Raw genomic sequence first — 15,872 nt, 5'->3', positions numbered from 1 at the left:
GAGCTACTTTTTATACAATTTCTCCAAAAAAGAGAAACATTAATGTGGCTATAAAATCTGTATGTCTATTTATATTGTAGTTTTTAATGTAACCTAAGAACAAAGGAACTTTTAATACTCCTTTACCCTTAAATGTTTAATTTCAGCGAGAAAAACATGATAATGTTTTTAGACAGAATCATTCAAATGCCTTCAAAAGCAGGTACCCACCTCTTCACCCTCACTGGTATTGCCAGTTGCAGCTTTGGCTTGGGCATAATTAAAGTTAAAGATGTCATCATTATAGAAGTAACTCTGAAAAACATCCCAAGAACAGATCACATCGTGGGGTATAGCTGAGGGGTAGAGCATTTGACTGCAGATCACATTGAACATTAACAAATAAAATATAAAAACATCAGTTTTACCAGACAAACACAAAAATAATCTTAAGCAATTAGCTGATGCCACTACTAACACCATAGTAAAAGGGTCATCTCTAAAAGAATCTTATCTCTGGCATATTATGTATAGAATTTTGCGTACAAAGTCATCCAGGAAATTCTATACTGACCTTAAATGAGTTGAGGTAAATTAAAACATCATCAAATTGCTTAAGCAGGAAGAAACATGAAGCCATGCACTGCCTCCCTGGTATTGTATCTGAAATGGAATGAGAAAAGAAACCAGGTGTATTCATGAAACTGAAAGTTCTTTTTAGCTGAGATTTGAGTTATTTCATAATTTAGAGATACGAATGTATTTCAAGACATCTTTCTAGACTCTGAAATGAGAGACTCTATTCAATGGACAAAACTTCAGCATGATGGAGGCCGCAGTACTTGAGACTGACAAATAATCTTTGCAGTTAACTCAGAATCCAAAATGAACACATGTCCTGCAGGCTACAGCATTCCCCAGATCTTCTCCAGGGCTTTGATTCTCTCACCCAACACCTGCACACTCGGCTAATGTGGCTTAGTCTCCATCATTACTCGTCTAAGACAACCTACACTTCCAGTCTCAAATGGAGGAATTATTTGCTGCAGAACCATCTGTTCTTGATCCTGACCAACTTTTTGTCTGATAACAGATTGCTCTTTGAGGTAGCAGAGGATTAGTATAACATCCCACCATTGCCACTGTCACTTCCAATCCTCCTTACTCTGTTCAATTTTTCCCCCCATAACACTTATCACAGTTAGATATACTATATAATCTATTTATTATGTTTATAGTCTGTCCCACTAGACTATACATGGCAAAAGGGTAGGGGGATTGGTTAGTTTTGTTTCCTGTTGTATCCCCAACACCTTAATAAATTTTTATTGTATTAATACATTGAAATGGGGAAAGAAGATATTTTTCAATAATTGGTTATGGTGAAATATTTGAAAGAAAATGAATATCCAGGGGTGATTAAAGTATTTAATAGCTAGTTCAACATGAACACTGTTCATCAGAATAGATGGTGGCCATTGGTAACTGGTACAGACAGCTATATTGGTTCATACTGGCTAACTAGCCAGGAGCCCTTTTTTTTCAATTAGATCCCTGTCTCAAATCTTATGCTGAATCTTGACTGATGAGATCAATACTTTAATAATAAAAATGAAGCCATAAAACTACTGGTGGAAAACATAGGTGAATATTACAATAACTCAAGGGTAAGAAAGCATTTTCTAAGGTTGATACCAATGTAAGAAATCATTATAGAAGAGATAAACTTAAGATTTAAATATTTTTATGTGGGAAAAAAATACCATACACAAAGTTAAAAGCAAATGACCCACTGGAAAAAATATCTACAACACAACAAAAGTTTTATACATTAAGAGCTCTTGAAAAATCAATAAAAGTTACCATTTCAAAGCAAAAACAGAATCAAATTTTTAAAACTCTTATGAACCAAAGAATGTGTTTATTCTCCTCTATTTTTATATCCTCTTATCCCATTTTAGCTGAAATGCTAAGAAGGGCTAATCCAATACTCTCTCCTATGTCTGAGTTCCTACTTCATAATGGGAAGCCTAACAGATGTACCCCTGGACAGAGAATGAACTTCACCAGTCATTATATGACCAAGCCCAATTATGAATCATGCTCCTAAGTACAGATTTCAGACATACCACATTCACTAGCTGATCCTCCCACCAACTGGAAGAACTGCTGGGCAATTTTCATATGATCCCTCTGAAAAACAAAGCAGAGCTGATACAGAGGAAAATATACAAAAGCTGAAAAATATGTAATTTGTAAAAGCAGAAAATATATAATTTGAATTATACCTTATGGTTTTAACATATTTGGTAGGATTTAACATATACCCTTGTTTTAAATCCTCCTCAAAATAATAGTACTAATTTGTGTTAGCATAAGCAACCAGAAAATGATCATCTGCAATTGAATTAAACCTACTCAGAGTCAGATAGAAAAGAGAAAAAAAAATCCAATCTCCAATGCTGGTCCTAAAAGTACCTTCATTAAATGAACTCATTCATTCATTCATTTAAGAAATAGAGCAAAATATTTATTGCTCTTTTATCATATATCTGACATTGTGGTAGGAACTATGACTATAACAAAAAGTATTTATTAACTGAAATAATTGATTTATTCAATAGCTCTTTATTACCTATCTCCTAGATGAGGCACTTTGGAGTGAGCTGGAGGTAAAAAGATTTATTTGTATCCCCCTTTGTTCCAAAAAGAACTTACTATGCCATATTCAGATGAATAAGAGCTTAATTTTAGTCAGTGTTTTAGTATTTATAAAAAGATTTCCCTGAGAAACAATTATTCCCATTTTACAGATGCCAAAATTATAGCTCAGGGATATGCAAGGTTAAAAAAAGAGTCAGTGAAAAAAGGGTGGGGGATATGGAGAAATAAAAGGAAGAGCCTATTTGAAGGCATACTGCTGGCTGAACTTCGACACTCATTTTGATCTTTTCCATACACGGTAACTTTGCAAACTATAGATTACCAGTGGTTTGAGACTCACCGAACCCATTTCCTGGCCAAGGGCTGCATTGACCACTCCTTTGAGGATATACTCCTGGAAATGTGGAATATCACTAGTTAATTTAAAAGAAATGTGAAGCTATGAGATATCGTCCAAATTAATTCTTTGCGTCAACTCAATGCTTTATATATATTATCGAAAGTTCTCCCAAATCACTTTTCTCTGTTCTATCCCTGGTTTGAATAAAAGCATCAGGAGACTTTCATTTGGTTTCCAGGAAAGTGTCCACATGACAGAATTCACCGTATCTGTAAATTCTCAATCGTCAGCAGAAAAACTCAGTGTAAACTCTCAGTAGTTAAATCTTGCTTTTATTTCAATTCAGTGGTAAAATTAAGAATAAAATGTTTATGCAATAATTTTTATACCTTATCAGTCACTGCCATTCTCTGTGACCACATCATATATATTATTTTCCCTTTCCAATGATATAATAACCTTCCTTTGCCAGTGATCCTTTTCTTCAAAAAAAGAGAAAATATTCTCTGATTTCCATTTGCAAAGTATTCTCTCTTTTGGAGTCCTGCTGCCTCCCTGTATGCCCTTCGGACTTGATTCTTTACTTTTAAGATACCCTCCTTGGCAGGTTTATCAATTTTTACATGGGTGCTATTTTTATTTAAGAAGGCTCGTAAAAAGAACAGTACCAAAGATGCTGAAGCTTTTAATTAGCTTGAGAAATATGCCTGTTTAGATTTCATGAGGTCTGGAAATATTTTTCAGTCATTCTTTCACTCAGTAAGTGCAATGCCTGTTATGTACACACTAGCGTGCACAGCACTGGAGATACAATACAGACACAGTCCCTGACTGCAAGGAGCTAACAACCCAGCAGGGGACAAAGATACAGTACAGACAATTAATTATACTAGCGAGGTGAGTTTCTATACCTAGCTTTATCAGAATAATAGATTTCAGTATTTTCAAACCTCAACCCTTTTGAGGAAATGACCACATATGTGGGAGTTTAAAAGTACCAAAAAGCCCAGAATATTCATTCTCCTATCAAAAGTCTCAAATAACATTCCTAGATCAATAATATGACCTTTCCTGAGACTCCACAAGTAGGAACCTTCTCTAATATGCCTTCCAGCTATCTTTCTGAAATTCCACCTTCAGCAGAACTTGGTTAGTAAAAATATAACACATTCTCAATTACCTGAGGAGTAGTGGGTTCCAGATCCTTAATTAAGTTATAAGCTTCTTGTACATCATCTGAAACACAAGAAATAAGTAGCTACACTAGTCTGTATTCTAGCAAACTCTTCTGAAACAGTCCCCAAAAGATAAGATCCTTCAGACATTCATGGGAAGTATGATTTGTTTTTTTCATCCCCTAACTCTCTATCAAGTTCAATGTTGAGAATTTACCCTAAAGATAACCAGATATCCTCAGGGAACCCATACGAAGCCATGAAGCATCTAAAAGTTCAAGCTGAATACACGGATGGGGTAGTATGTCAAAGGCATTGTAAATATATAAGAAAAACAACTAATTTTAAATATATATATATAAATATAGTATTTAAGAATGAAGTAACATGAAGTCTGGGATTTGTTTAAAATATTTCAGCAACAAAAAAGGGGAAGGTAGAATAAATGAAAAGCGACTGGCAATCTCTTGAAGAGTACTGAATCTGGGATGAACATCTGGGTGTTCATTTTGGGTGTTTGTGCTATTTACTTTTGTTTATGTTTGAAAATTTTTATAATAAAAATTAATTTATAATATATATAAGGTGTTTCTTTAGTTCTTATCCAAAAGCGTATTTCTCTGTGCTTATATATCAAATAGAGAGAACTATTTGCAAGTTCATGTTCTTATTTTAATAAACACTTACATTTTCCTCGATGAGGAATATGTTGTCTGGTTGGTTTCTACCATGCACCTAAAAAGGCCCACACTGTTAGTCCAAGGTCCGTGACAGAGTGCCAGCACTGATGCATGGCAGCTCCTACCCTGTACTCATAACTGTTAGATAAAAGACTGCTTTAAGTATGTGTCTAACAATTTTATCCCTACTTAGGGGCAACAAATATCATACTCTGTTTGAATCATAATATTTCTCACAAGAAGCTGGGGGTACAAAGAAACAGAAAGGCAGACAACTAGAGCAAATAAAAAACAGTTAATGATTAAAAAGACTCAAGAAAAAGTAGATGTACCTTGTACAGAGGGGGACACAAGGAAAAGAAGGAACAAGGAGGGAGAAGGGAAAAAACAGAAAAACTGAAATGGAATGAATAGAGAACAAAGGGCAGAAAAATAAGAGGAAAAGAGAAAAACAGAAAGAGGGAGAAGGTTAGAAGCAACAGAAGAGGAAAGCAAGGACAAAGAGAAAGGGCACAACAAATAAATACCAATGAGTGTGTTCTGTCCTATGAACCTGCTGCAAACACTTTTTGGAAGTATTATGGAATTTAAAAGTTAAGCAAGTAGTTCAGTTAGAAACTAAATGTTCTAAAATATCTCATTATAGGCAAGACGAAGACAAATTTCTGTTACCTTGACGAAGGTAGTAAATCACTAAGTTTAGCCTAGCTTCAGGAATGACATCAACTAGGGGAGGCAAAACCTGCAAAGCCCCTTCACCTCCTCGGAAAACAACCTAAGGACAGAGAAACTCTGTTATTATGGCAATAAGTGTGAGTATATTTACTGGTGGAAATATTCAACGAGCTGTCACTTACAACAGTTATTATTCTTTGAAAGGATAAATATATTACTGAAAGAAGGTCATGTGTATATAGAGAGAGCTTCAAAAATATATTTATCTAAACTATAAGAAATAGAATAAAGGCATAACCCTATTGCATACATTTCCTTTTCTCTTCAAAAGAACTGCAGATGGGAACTCTAGTCAATATCTTGTAGTAACTTATGGTAAAAAGAATATGAAAACAAATATATATATGTTCATGTATGACTGAAGTATTATGCTGTAGACCAAAAATTGACACAACATTGTAAACTGAGTATACTTCAATTTAAAAATATATAGTTAAAAAAATATATATACATACATATATAAAGAAAGACAGAAATTCTTAAAGTACCCGAGAATTAAATGAAACTTTCTTCTAGACAGATATTCTACATCAAAAACTCCACGAAGGAATTTATAAACACTTACTCCACCTAGATCTTGTTTCTGAATCAATCAATCATTCTATTTCATTAGTCCTGGTCCTACTAGGACAAAGGGTTTAAACCTGCACAAAGGTTTCTGCTCTCTTGAAGTCGTCCACTTGGTGCCACTGTTCCCTCTGGATAGCACCCTATTTTTCTCCTTTCTTTCAATGCCACACTTCATAAGTATGTGGCTCACTGTTTCAACGTTCTTCTCATCCTCTCACTCCTTAACCTCCCAGGAAACTGGCTTCTGCTTTCTGCACACTAGTAAATTTACTCTACAAGTCACAAATTAACCTCTTTAACGAAATTCAATGGACTTCTCTGTCCTCTTGCTCTGTGACGTACCTGCAGTTTGACACTGATGGCCATAGCATGACAACAGCACTATTTAGTGAATGTTTGCTATATGCTGGACGCTGTTTCCAAGCACCTTATACACATTACCTCATTTCATCTTCACAAGGAATAAGGGAGGTACTGTAATTTCCCTTACTCTACATCTGAGAACATGGAGACTCACCAATGTTTAGTAACTTGCCCAAGTTACAAAGCTAGTATATCATGTAGCTTGCTTTTGACCCCAGGTCTGACCGTAAAAGTTGATGCTAATAACAAAAATTTACATTGCTTAATATTTTTCAGATTTTGTTTAAACTATAAAAGTAATCTGTATTCATTGGAAAAAAAACCTTACATACAGTATTATAAAAGGAAAAAGGAAAATTTCCATATTCTCACTTTTCTCTTTAATCCCACCCTCCAGGGATAATTCCTGTCACTAGCTAATATGCACCTTCCAGACATATGTATATAAAAAGGTTCTTTACTCTGGCTGTATATTATATCCACTTGGGAAACTTTTAAGAAAAGTACTGTTAGCTGAACCATAGCCCAACCATTCAATAAAAATCTCTGCAGGGTGAAGTCCATCCATCATTATTTTTATAAGTCTATTTAAAATGTGTAGTTGTAAATGACATTACATTTGGAAGCAATCTAAGTGGCCATCAACAGATGAACGGATAAAGAAGATGCAGTATATCTATACAATGGAATACTACTCAGCTCTAAAAAAAGAACACATTTTGCCATTTGCAGAAACATGGATGGACTTGGAGGGCATTATGCTAAGTGAAATAAGTCAGATAGAGAAAGACAAATACTGTATTATATCACTTATATGTGTAATCTAAAAAATACAATAAACTAGTGAATATAACAAAAAAGGAGCAGACTCACAGATACAGAGAACAAACTTGTGGTTACCAGTGGGAAGGAGGAAGAGGGGCAATATAGGGGTGGAGGAATGGGAGGCACAAACTATTGGGTGTAAGACAGGCTACAAGGATGTACTATACAACACAAAGAATATATAGTTAATATTTTGTAATAACTGTAAACAGAGTATAATTTAAAAATTAAACTAAAAATTAAAAAAAAATTTTAATGACATTACAGTTGACCCTTGAACAACAGTTGGGGATATTTAGGAGGCTGTCCCTCCACACAGTCAAAATCTGAGTATGATTTACAGTTGGCCAGCCACATCTGTGGTTCCTCTGCATCCCAGGATTCAACCAACCTCAGATTGTGCAGTGTTTACTATTGAAAAAAATCCATGTATAAGTGGACTTATGCAGTTCAAATCTGAAGTGTTTAAGGGTCAACTGTACATTATCAGGGTGCTTTTTCTTGCCTGCCCTTTCTTGTGTTATTTATTTTTCCTCCAGCCCCTTAAAGACAAATGCTCTCTTGAAGCCATACTTTTCTGTTTTTAACCCTTTCTTCAGCAATCACTTCTCTTATGAAAACTCCTAAACCCATCTTAATCTCTTTTTAAGTTTAATTTCCAGACTACTCTCTCTAACACATCATTCTCCACAAAAATTAATCTGGCTTTAATTTATAAATCCGATTAGAAGTGAAAAGATTAGAGGCAGAAGCTCATAATAAAAAATAACCACAGAAAACTCTATCTGTGGTAGAGGCCTGAGTTAGAGGAGGAATGGAATAAATATAAGACATTGCCAACAAACAATGAATAGGATTAAGTGATGGAGTAGATATCAGAGATACAAGGGAGGAGAGAATCTAAAACAGCTATGGTTTTCAGCAGGCATAATGGGAGACTTGGTGCTAAAGAACGATGTAGAGGAATCAGAAGGAAAAGGTGTAGTTATTTTTATTATTGTCAGCTTTAGATGAGGAATCTGAAACTCAGCAATACTAAATAATTTGCTCAATGTCCCCAGGTGTCTCAGTTGAACACAGCTGCTTGGCACCCACTATACTGTGAGATCAATAGAATCAAACTTCAAACTTAATCTGAATCTCTCTCTCTCTCTTTGTTTTTTTTTTTTTTTTTTTTTTTTTGGTTTTGTTAAGTAATGGCCATCATAATCCAGCCCTAAACCTAACCGCCCCTTTACTTTTTCACGAAGTGAAACTTTACTTTTCACTATACCCCAGTGCAAACTTTGTTCTAGTAAATTCAGTCTGCTCACAACCTTTCACATATGTCTCCCTCACTCTAACTCTATATCCTTGTCTCAAATGAAGCCTCTAAATTCCAGCTCAAGTTTTACTTTCACCAGGATGTCCTTCACATTTATTCTAACCCAAAAGAATGTGCTCCTTTGTCTTTGCTGAAATGAACACTTGGATCTACGCTGCCTTACACTTCTTTCTAAACGTTAAGTATGCATTCCTGCCCTCCTAATAAGGATTTGCTTGAGGAGAGGATCTGATATCTTAAGCTCATTCTCTCTCCTCCACAGCAAGGAGTTCACCTGGAGTCGAGAAAGATTTGTTGAGACATCCCCTACATTCATCTTTCTAACTGCTGTGATGTATCGAAGTAGGGTAGGACTCAAGTCAGTCAAGACGGGAAACTATTATTCACCAGATTATGCCTGATGAGTTCTTTAGCAAATTCAAAGGAAGAAGAAGCGTTGTCCATCAAGCTTTTGAGTTCTGCCTGAAATTAAAAAAGGAAAGGCTTATGAAAATGACAAGTGTATCGTTCTTCCATCACATATAAAACATTACAACGACTTACAGTTCACAAAGAATTTGACATGCTATTTCATTTGTTCTGCAGGACTCTAAGAAATAGTCAATGTAACTATTATTATCCTCATTTAACAGATGAGAACATTGGGGCTTATAAATATTAAGTGATTGAACCTTATACTAAGCAGTAAGTTGAAACCTGAACCCAAGTCTGAAGACTACTAGAGTTAGTTTTTTTCTTTCAGGGTCAAATGTGCTAAAGGAGCTAAACTTTTAACAACTCAGGATGATTCTTTGATCTGACCATTCCACCTATTTCCTGAATTTTCATAGCATCGGGTTATCCTGCTCCTTTAACACCCCTTAGAACAAATGGTCAGCCATTACCACAGTGTCTTCACCGACAACCCTAGGCTCACTAAGCCCCTTCCCCAGCTTCCTGCTATTCCCATCTTGCCAATCTATAATTTTGAGTAATCCTCCTCACCTCCTTCTTTGACTTCCATCAGCGGGAAGCTAAGCTTTTCTGGATCAAATAATTAAATTCTTGATTGTTCTCACTAAGCACTACAAACTTGTTCTACCTGATGTCACATGGGAGTGCATGCCTGTTCAGCAATCCTCTTACTAAACTCTTCTCTTGTTCACAGAAGCAATTCCTACATCCTGGGTAACATTAGGCTAGATCAGCAGTTTTCAAGCTTTCTCATCTCAAGATCTCTTTTATAATCTTCATAAGTATTAAGGACCGAAAGAAATTTTGTTTTTGTGGGTTATAGCCATCAATAGTTATTGTATTAGAAATTAAAACAGAAATTTTAAGTATTCAATTAATCAAAAGTAATAGTAAGCCCATCACACATTAACACAAATAACACATTTTTCATTTAAAAAAACCCCTGTGTTTACCAAAACAAAAATTATATAAGAAGAGTGGTACTGTTTCACATTTTTGTGAGTCTCTTTACTGTCTGGTTTAACAGATGACAGCTAGATCGGCATATCTGTACCTGCAATCAATCTATTTTGAAATCACGTTGTCTCTGGAAAACTTCACTGCACACTTGAGCGAATGAAAGTGAAAAGACAAAACCTTTTAATATTATGAGGATAGCTTTGATCTCAGGTAGGGCCTGCCAGGACTAACGGTGAGGCAAGTGAGATGCCCAGGGCACAGAATGTAAGCAGCACTCACTACACATGAAAAGATTATCAACATCGTTAGTCACCAGGGAAATATAAATCGATATTATGAGATGCCACTTCATATCCACTGGGATGGCTAGAATACAAAAATCAGAGAATAACAACCATTGACAAGGATGTAAAGAAACTGAAACTCATACATTGTTAGTGGGAATGTAAACTAGTACAGTTACTTCGGAAGACAATCTGGCGGTTCCTCAACTAAATATTGAGTTATCATATGACCCAGCAATTCCACTCCTAAGTATATACCCAAGAGAAATGAAAATATGTCCAAAAACATGTATACAAATGTATATAGCAGTATTATTCATAAGAAGAAGAAGGTGGAAACAACCCAAATATCCATCAGCTTGACAACTGGAAAAAGAAATGTAGTGTACCCATAAAAATAAATGAAGTTCTAAAACATGCTATAACATGATGAACCTTGTAAACATTATGCCAAGTAAATGAAGCCAGTCATAAAAGATCACATATTATATGCTTCCTTTTATATGAAATACATAAAATAGGCAAGTTTATAGAGACAGAAAGTAGATTACAGTTGCTTGGGGCTGGGAGAAGGGGGGAATAAGGGTTGACAGCTAAAGGGCATGGAGTTTCTTTCTGAGATAACAAATGTTCTAAAATTGACTGTGGTAAAGATTGCACATAGCTGTGAATATGCAAAAAACCATCGAATTACATACTTTAAAAGGATGAACTGTATGGTATGTTAGTTATATCAATAAAGCTGTTAAAACATAAAACTATAAATAGAAGCTGTAGGTCATCTTAACTATGTTAGAGAGAAAATGACCTTTCTAAAAGCATGACAACATGATAGAAACCATGTAGGAAATATTCCTCATCAAACAAATGCTTTTATGTTCAAATTTTCTGTGTCCTATCTTTAAAATATATATTAGGATTTTTGCCTGTTCAATCTAATTTACCTTTGTCTTTTAATTGAGAAATTAAACTTTTTAATTATAATATAACCACAGATAATTTGGATTTGAAAAAGGCAGAACAATAAGGCTTTTGAAAGATAATGTCAGAGAATGTGATTTGGGCTAGGAAATCATTTCTTAAAATACAGAAGGCACTAAACATAAAGAAAAAGACAAATTTAACTGTTTTGGCCTACAAAATCTTTGATAATTGCTAATATTTACTGAGAATTCACTGTGTATATCAAGGACTTTATATACATCACAGAAACCTACAATAATTCAGTATCATTATTATTTTGCATATTTTGCAGATGATGCTTCAGGAGGTTAAGTAGTTCACCAAAAGCCACATGGCTAGTAAGCTAGCACTGGAATTCGGGTCTACCTGATTTCACAGCTCCTGCTCTTATTCACTACCTGGAGGCCTTCCCACTTTGAGGGGTAAGGTTTCTTTACCCTCTGAAACCAGTGTTCTCTTTTCCTTTCCCCAGCATCCCATATTCATGACTTCTGTTTCTTCATCATCTACTTGTCAAACCTCCACCATATCCTTTAGGGCAATTTCCAGTCCAAGTGATTACTCATTCGCTCTGTATCTCCCTGGCATCTAGCTTCAACACCCAATAATAATGATTCCCTAACCAAAGTAGGAAATGCCAGTTATGAAATCCAATGGTTTTTTTCTCAGTCTTCATCTATATTGACCTCTTTTGAATCTCCTCCTTTAAATGTGTTTCTCCCTTAACTTGTTGGTTATATTTTAAATTCTCACTCAACCATTACTTATTTGGCATCAACTTCATGTGTGCCTGGTCCTAGGATACAAATGTCAAAAAGACATTCTCAACCCTGAGTGAGTTTATCTAGATTAAAGATAATTAAAGCAGGTAAGTGAGGCTCTGTGACACATAGGATCTGACGCCATCTGGACCCTCAGGGCCCCAGTGCAGTCAGGGCCGAGGCTCTGTGCTACCCAACAGCTGTGAGTCTCAACAAGGTGACCAAGAATGTGAGCAAGTCCAGGCACAGCCATTGTAGCCAGTGCCTCATCAAGTAATCAAGTGCAGCGGGACGTGATCTGAGAGGCGTGCAGCTTCGCCCCTTACGAGTGACTTACCGCGGAGCTGCTCAAGGTCTCCAAGGACAAGCAGGCCCTCAAGTTCATCAAGAAAAGGGTGGGGACACACAACCACGCCAAAAAGGAGATAGAGGAGCTGACTAATGTCCTAGCAGCCATGAGGAAAGCAGCAGCCAAGAAGGACAGAGCCCCTCCCCTCTGGGTAAAATAAAACTTCTTCAGAAAAAAAAAAGATAATTAGACAACTACAAAATAATAAGCATGATTATATACATATATATATATATATATATATATATATATATATATATATACACACACACACACACATATATGTATAAAATCGTACATAATAGCTATATTATTACCAACTATCTATTGGTAAGATATAATAACCATATTATTATAACCATATCATGGTCATATATAAATATAATCATGCTTATTATTCAGTAGCTATAGCATTAGGTGTACATATGAATTAAGAACAAAGAGGAATGTACATCTAAATTTGCAGTCAGTTTTAGTGGTTAAGTCTATGGGCTTTAGAGTCAGGGTTTGAGACCTGAATTTCTCACCTGTTAGTTGTATAACTTTGGGCAAGTTATTCAAAGTACTGTCAGATTAAGTGAATCACTACAGATTATTACTTTCATGCTTACTATAGAAGAGTAGAATGCTTTGGTGTTTGAGGAAAGAATGAACCATATAATATAGAGCTCATCACAAAAGTTACTAGAGGAATGCCTGCTTTTAAATGGTTTAATAAAATCATAAGTAAACACAAACTATATCCTATTGCTATCTCACCAAAAAGCTTCTCAGGTTGTATCTGACATAGTCATCTACTGCAGGAGAAGATTATAAAATCAATATGTGAACTGCATGGACACAATTTCAAACGAAAAAACATGCCTTTGGGGGTGGAAAGTGCAGTCTGATGTCCTGACTTGGACAGCGCTAGACCTACAGCATATTGGTTTGCCGTGCCACCCATACCAGACTATGGAAAGAACACGTCAGACGAAATGCAAACATTTAATAGGTTGGACCTTATAACACAATTGGCAAAGTCCTCAAGAATGACTCAAGGTAGAAAGGAAAGAATACATTTCTTTTCTTTGTTCTAACCAAAAGGTGAAAACCCTAATGAGATCAAATTACAAATCCAGTTTACTATTGAACTGCTGATGCTGGGAACTGGTCAATTAGGCAGACTCAAGGGACTCTAGTTGAAATAAATATTTCCAAGAATGTATTTTATATAATACATAAAGGGACTGCTCCATTGCTTACTAAGAAATTTAACTGACAGGCATTTCTTTATCGACATAAGCCATGAAAAGTGAATCTGGGCATGCGCTCTCCATCCCATCCTCTCCCCCGCCAACTGCTAAACACTGTTTCACTCAGCAGCTGAATCTCCTGTTATTGTGAAGCATGGTAACAGTGTTCCCTGCTATTACACAATACATTTTGCTTTGATAAAGTAGCTAATTTTCTGGTTTCAGTTTCTTTCCTTCCTCTGCCTACTCTAGGGTGGTATGATGCCACTTAAACTGCTTTTTGGGCAAGGTGAGATTTTAGAACTTTGACACAAGCAGACATTTTATATTTAAATTTTGGTGGCTTCTGATATCAACTGAAATAATAATCAAGGAAGTAATTTCCAAGCATGGCTCCCTCAGGGCTAACCTAAAACTATCTGTACATAAATTATATTATAGATACATATACCTGAATCTGTATATAGATAAAATATAGAACATGCTACCTATATATCTATTTATAGCTCTACTTATATCTATATCTATATGTATGTATATGTGTGTGTATAGTTAATAATGTATGGCCTCCTGTACCCTCTGAGTTTCCTATAAAAAGAGAGCCATAACAGAATTTACCCACAGAATTGTCAGGGAAACTAAATCATGGATACAAAGCACTTAGCACAGTACTTACAAGGTAACAAGTTTCTGAGTACTTATTAATGTCTGCCACTATAGCCTCTCAGGGTAACCTGAAAGGAGACACTGAAGTATGCCAAGCAGAGAAAGATATTCCAGGAAGTGAGAATGTTGTGCAAAGCTATGGTAGGAGAAGATGGGTGTATGAACAAACTCATTGGCTGGCCTAGAGAGAAAAACACTAGAGGCAGAGAAATTACTTACAGAACTAAAATAAGAGATGAGGAATGCCTGAACTAGAGCAGTGGCAAAGGAGAAGAGGGGACAGATAAAAGAGACATCTAGGACACAGGACTGATAGGAACTGGTGGATGATGAGACGGAAGATGAAGGAGAAGAGAATGATGGACATCCTAGGTTTCTGATTACATGTTGATGACTTTGAGCCACAAACATATTTTAGGGGAAAAAAGCAGAAGTGTTTGGTTTTGACATATTTAAGTTAATGTAAGGCATAGATCATCTACAGTATATTAGACACACATAGAACATTCAGAAGTCAACACTGTTTTTAGAATATCTGTTAAATATAAACATACAATTAGGTTCTTACAGAATCACACTGGCAATAACAAAGGGATATTAATCAAGAGTAACAGACAACAGAGGTTTCTGAATAATCTGTGAAGTGTGGGGTAACTCAAGTTGGAATGAAGTAAGTTAAAAACAAATTTCATCACTACCTCAGCTGCTTTGCCGTTGTAAAGGCGAAAGTGATTACAGGCCTTGAGATTGAGTGCGATGGTACTATCAGGGATTTGCTGAAGATAAACAGCCAGAACTTCTTGAGACACATCATAGTAATCCAACTTGTAGTAGCAAAGGGCCACGTAAACATTGAGGGCAAGGTATTCCCTATAAGATGAAAGAATTAAGGGTTAACAATTTAAGTCTACTTCATAGAAATGTTGTCAAACTACAGTCTTTCTTAATGACTCAAATGAACAGCAAGGCAAAAAGGACATTTCTTCTCTTAAAGAAAGAAGGCAATACAATCAGTGTAGTATTTTTCTTTTTGTATTATAGTATTTGGGTGTTTTGATACAAGCAGAGTGAAAGATGACAACTAGAGGAGAAAGGGAAAAGTTTAACTCCTCCCTGTTCATGTAAAAAAAAAAACTAGCATAATCTGTAATTAAGCATAAATGCAAATAAGCAGACACCATACAGAGGACGGACAGACAAGGCAAGGAGAGCTGATAACTGAGAATGGGAACGGGTAGGAGATTGAGAGGGTAAAGCAAAAGAAGGGACAAGGGAGTCGCTGAAATATTCCGGGGATGCAGGAGAGAGGCCCAGTGGGCAGAGATAAAGTGGAATATTCATTCTTCAGAATGGTTTGCTTCTAATTTTGTCAGCAAGTTACCTACAGTGTAACTACAACATGAAAATGATACGACTAGATCATGCATTTTCAATAGGTGTGATATCACCCCCAAAGGGGCAAACATTGGTTCTTACGGAGAAGTAGAAAATTGTGCTCATTTTATGTATAAAGCATAGATACATGTACAGTACATAAACAGATATA

The 15,872-nt window shown here is 35.8% G+C and overlaps 1 protein-coding gene and 1 pseudogene across 2 annotated transcripts in view; one reads left to right on the top strand and one right to left on the bottom strand.

Annotated features, from left to right (window-relative positions):
• TTC26 (tetratricopeptide repeat domain 26) overlaps positions 1–15,872 on the bottom strand; it is a 34,448-nt gene that overhangs the window by 9,917 nt on the left and 8,659 nt on the right. For both annotated transcript variants that reach the window (XM_006185341.3, XM_032483453.1), the window contains 8 exons: positions 15,025–15,196; positions 9,043–9,117; positions 5,511–5,613; positions 4,164–4,219; positions 2,984–3,037; positions 2,109–2,172; positions 554–642; positions 211–294 (listed from right to left, as the gene is read on the bottom strand). In XM_006185341.3, the coding sequence (XP_006185403.2) occupies positions 211–294; positions 554–642; positions 2,109–2,172; positions 2,984–3,037; positions 4,164–4,219; positions 5,511–5,613; positions 9,043–9,117; positions 15,025–15,196 (697 nt within the window). The remainder of the gene's footprint in view (positions 1–210; positions 295–553; positions 643–2,108; positions 2,173–2,983; positions 3,038–4,163; positions 4,220–5,510; positions 5,614–9,042; positions 9,118–15,024; positions 15,197–15,872) is intronic.
• On the top strand, positions 10,315–12,641 carry LOC106729698 (annotated as a pseudogene).

The sequence above is a fragment of the Camelus ferus genome, chromosome 7 (genome assembly GCF_009834535.1).
Source record: "Camelus ferus isolate YT-003-E chromosome 7, BCGSAC_Cfer_1.0, whole genome shotgun sequence".
Taxonomy (NCBI): domain Eukaryota; kingdom Metazoa; phylum Chordata; class Mammalia; order Artiodactyla; family Camelidae; genus Camelus; species Camelus ferus.
This window is presented reverse-complemented; position numbering and strand designations above follow the sequence as displayed.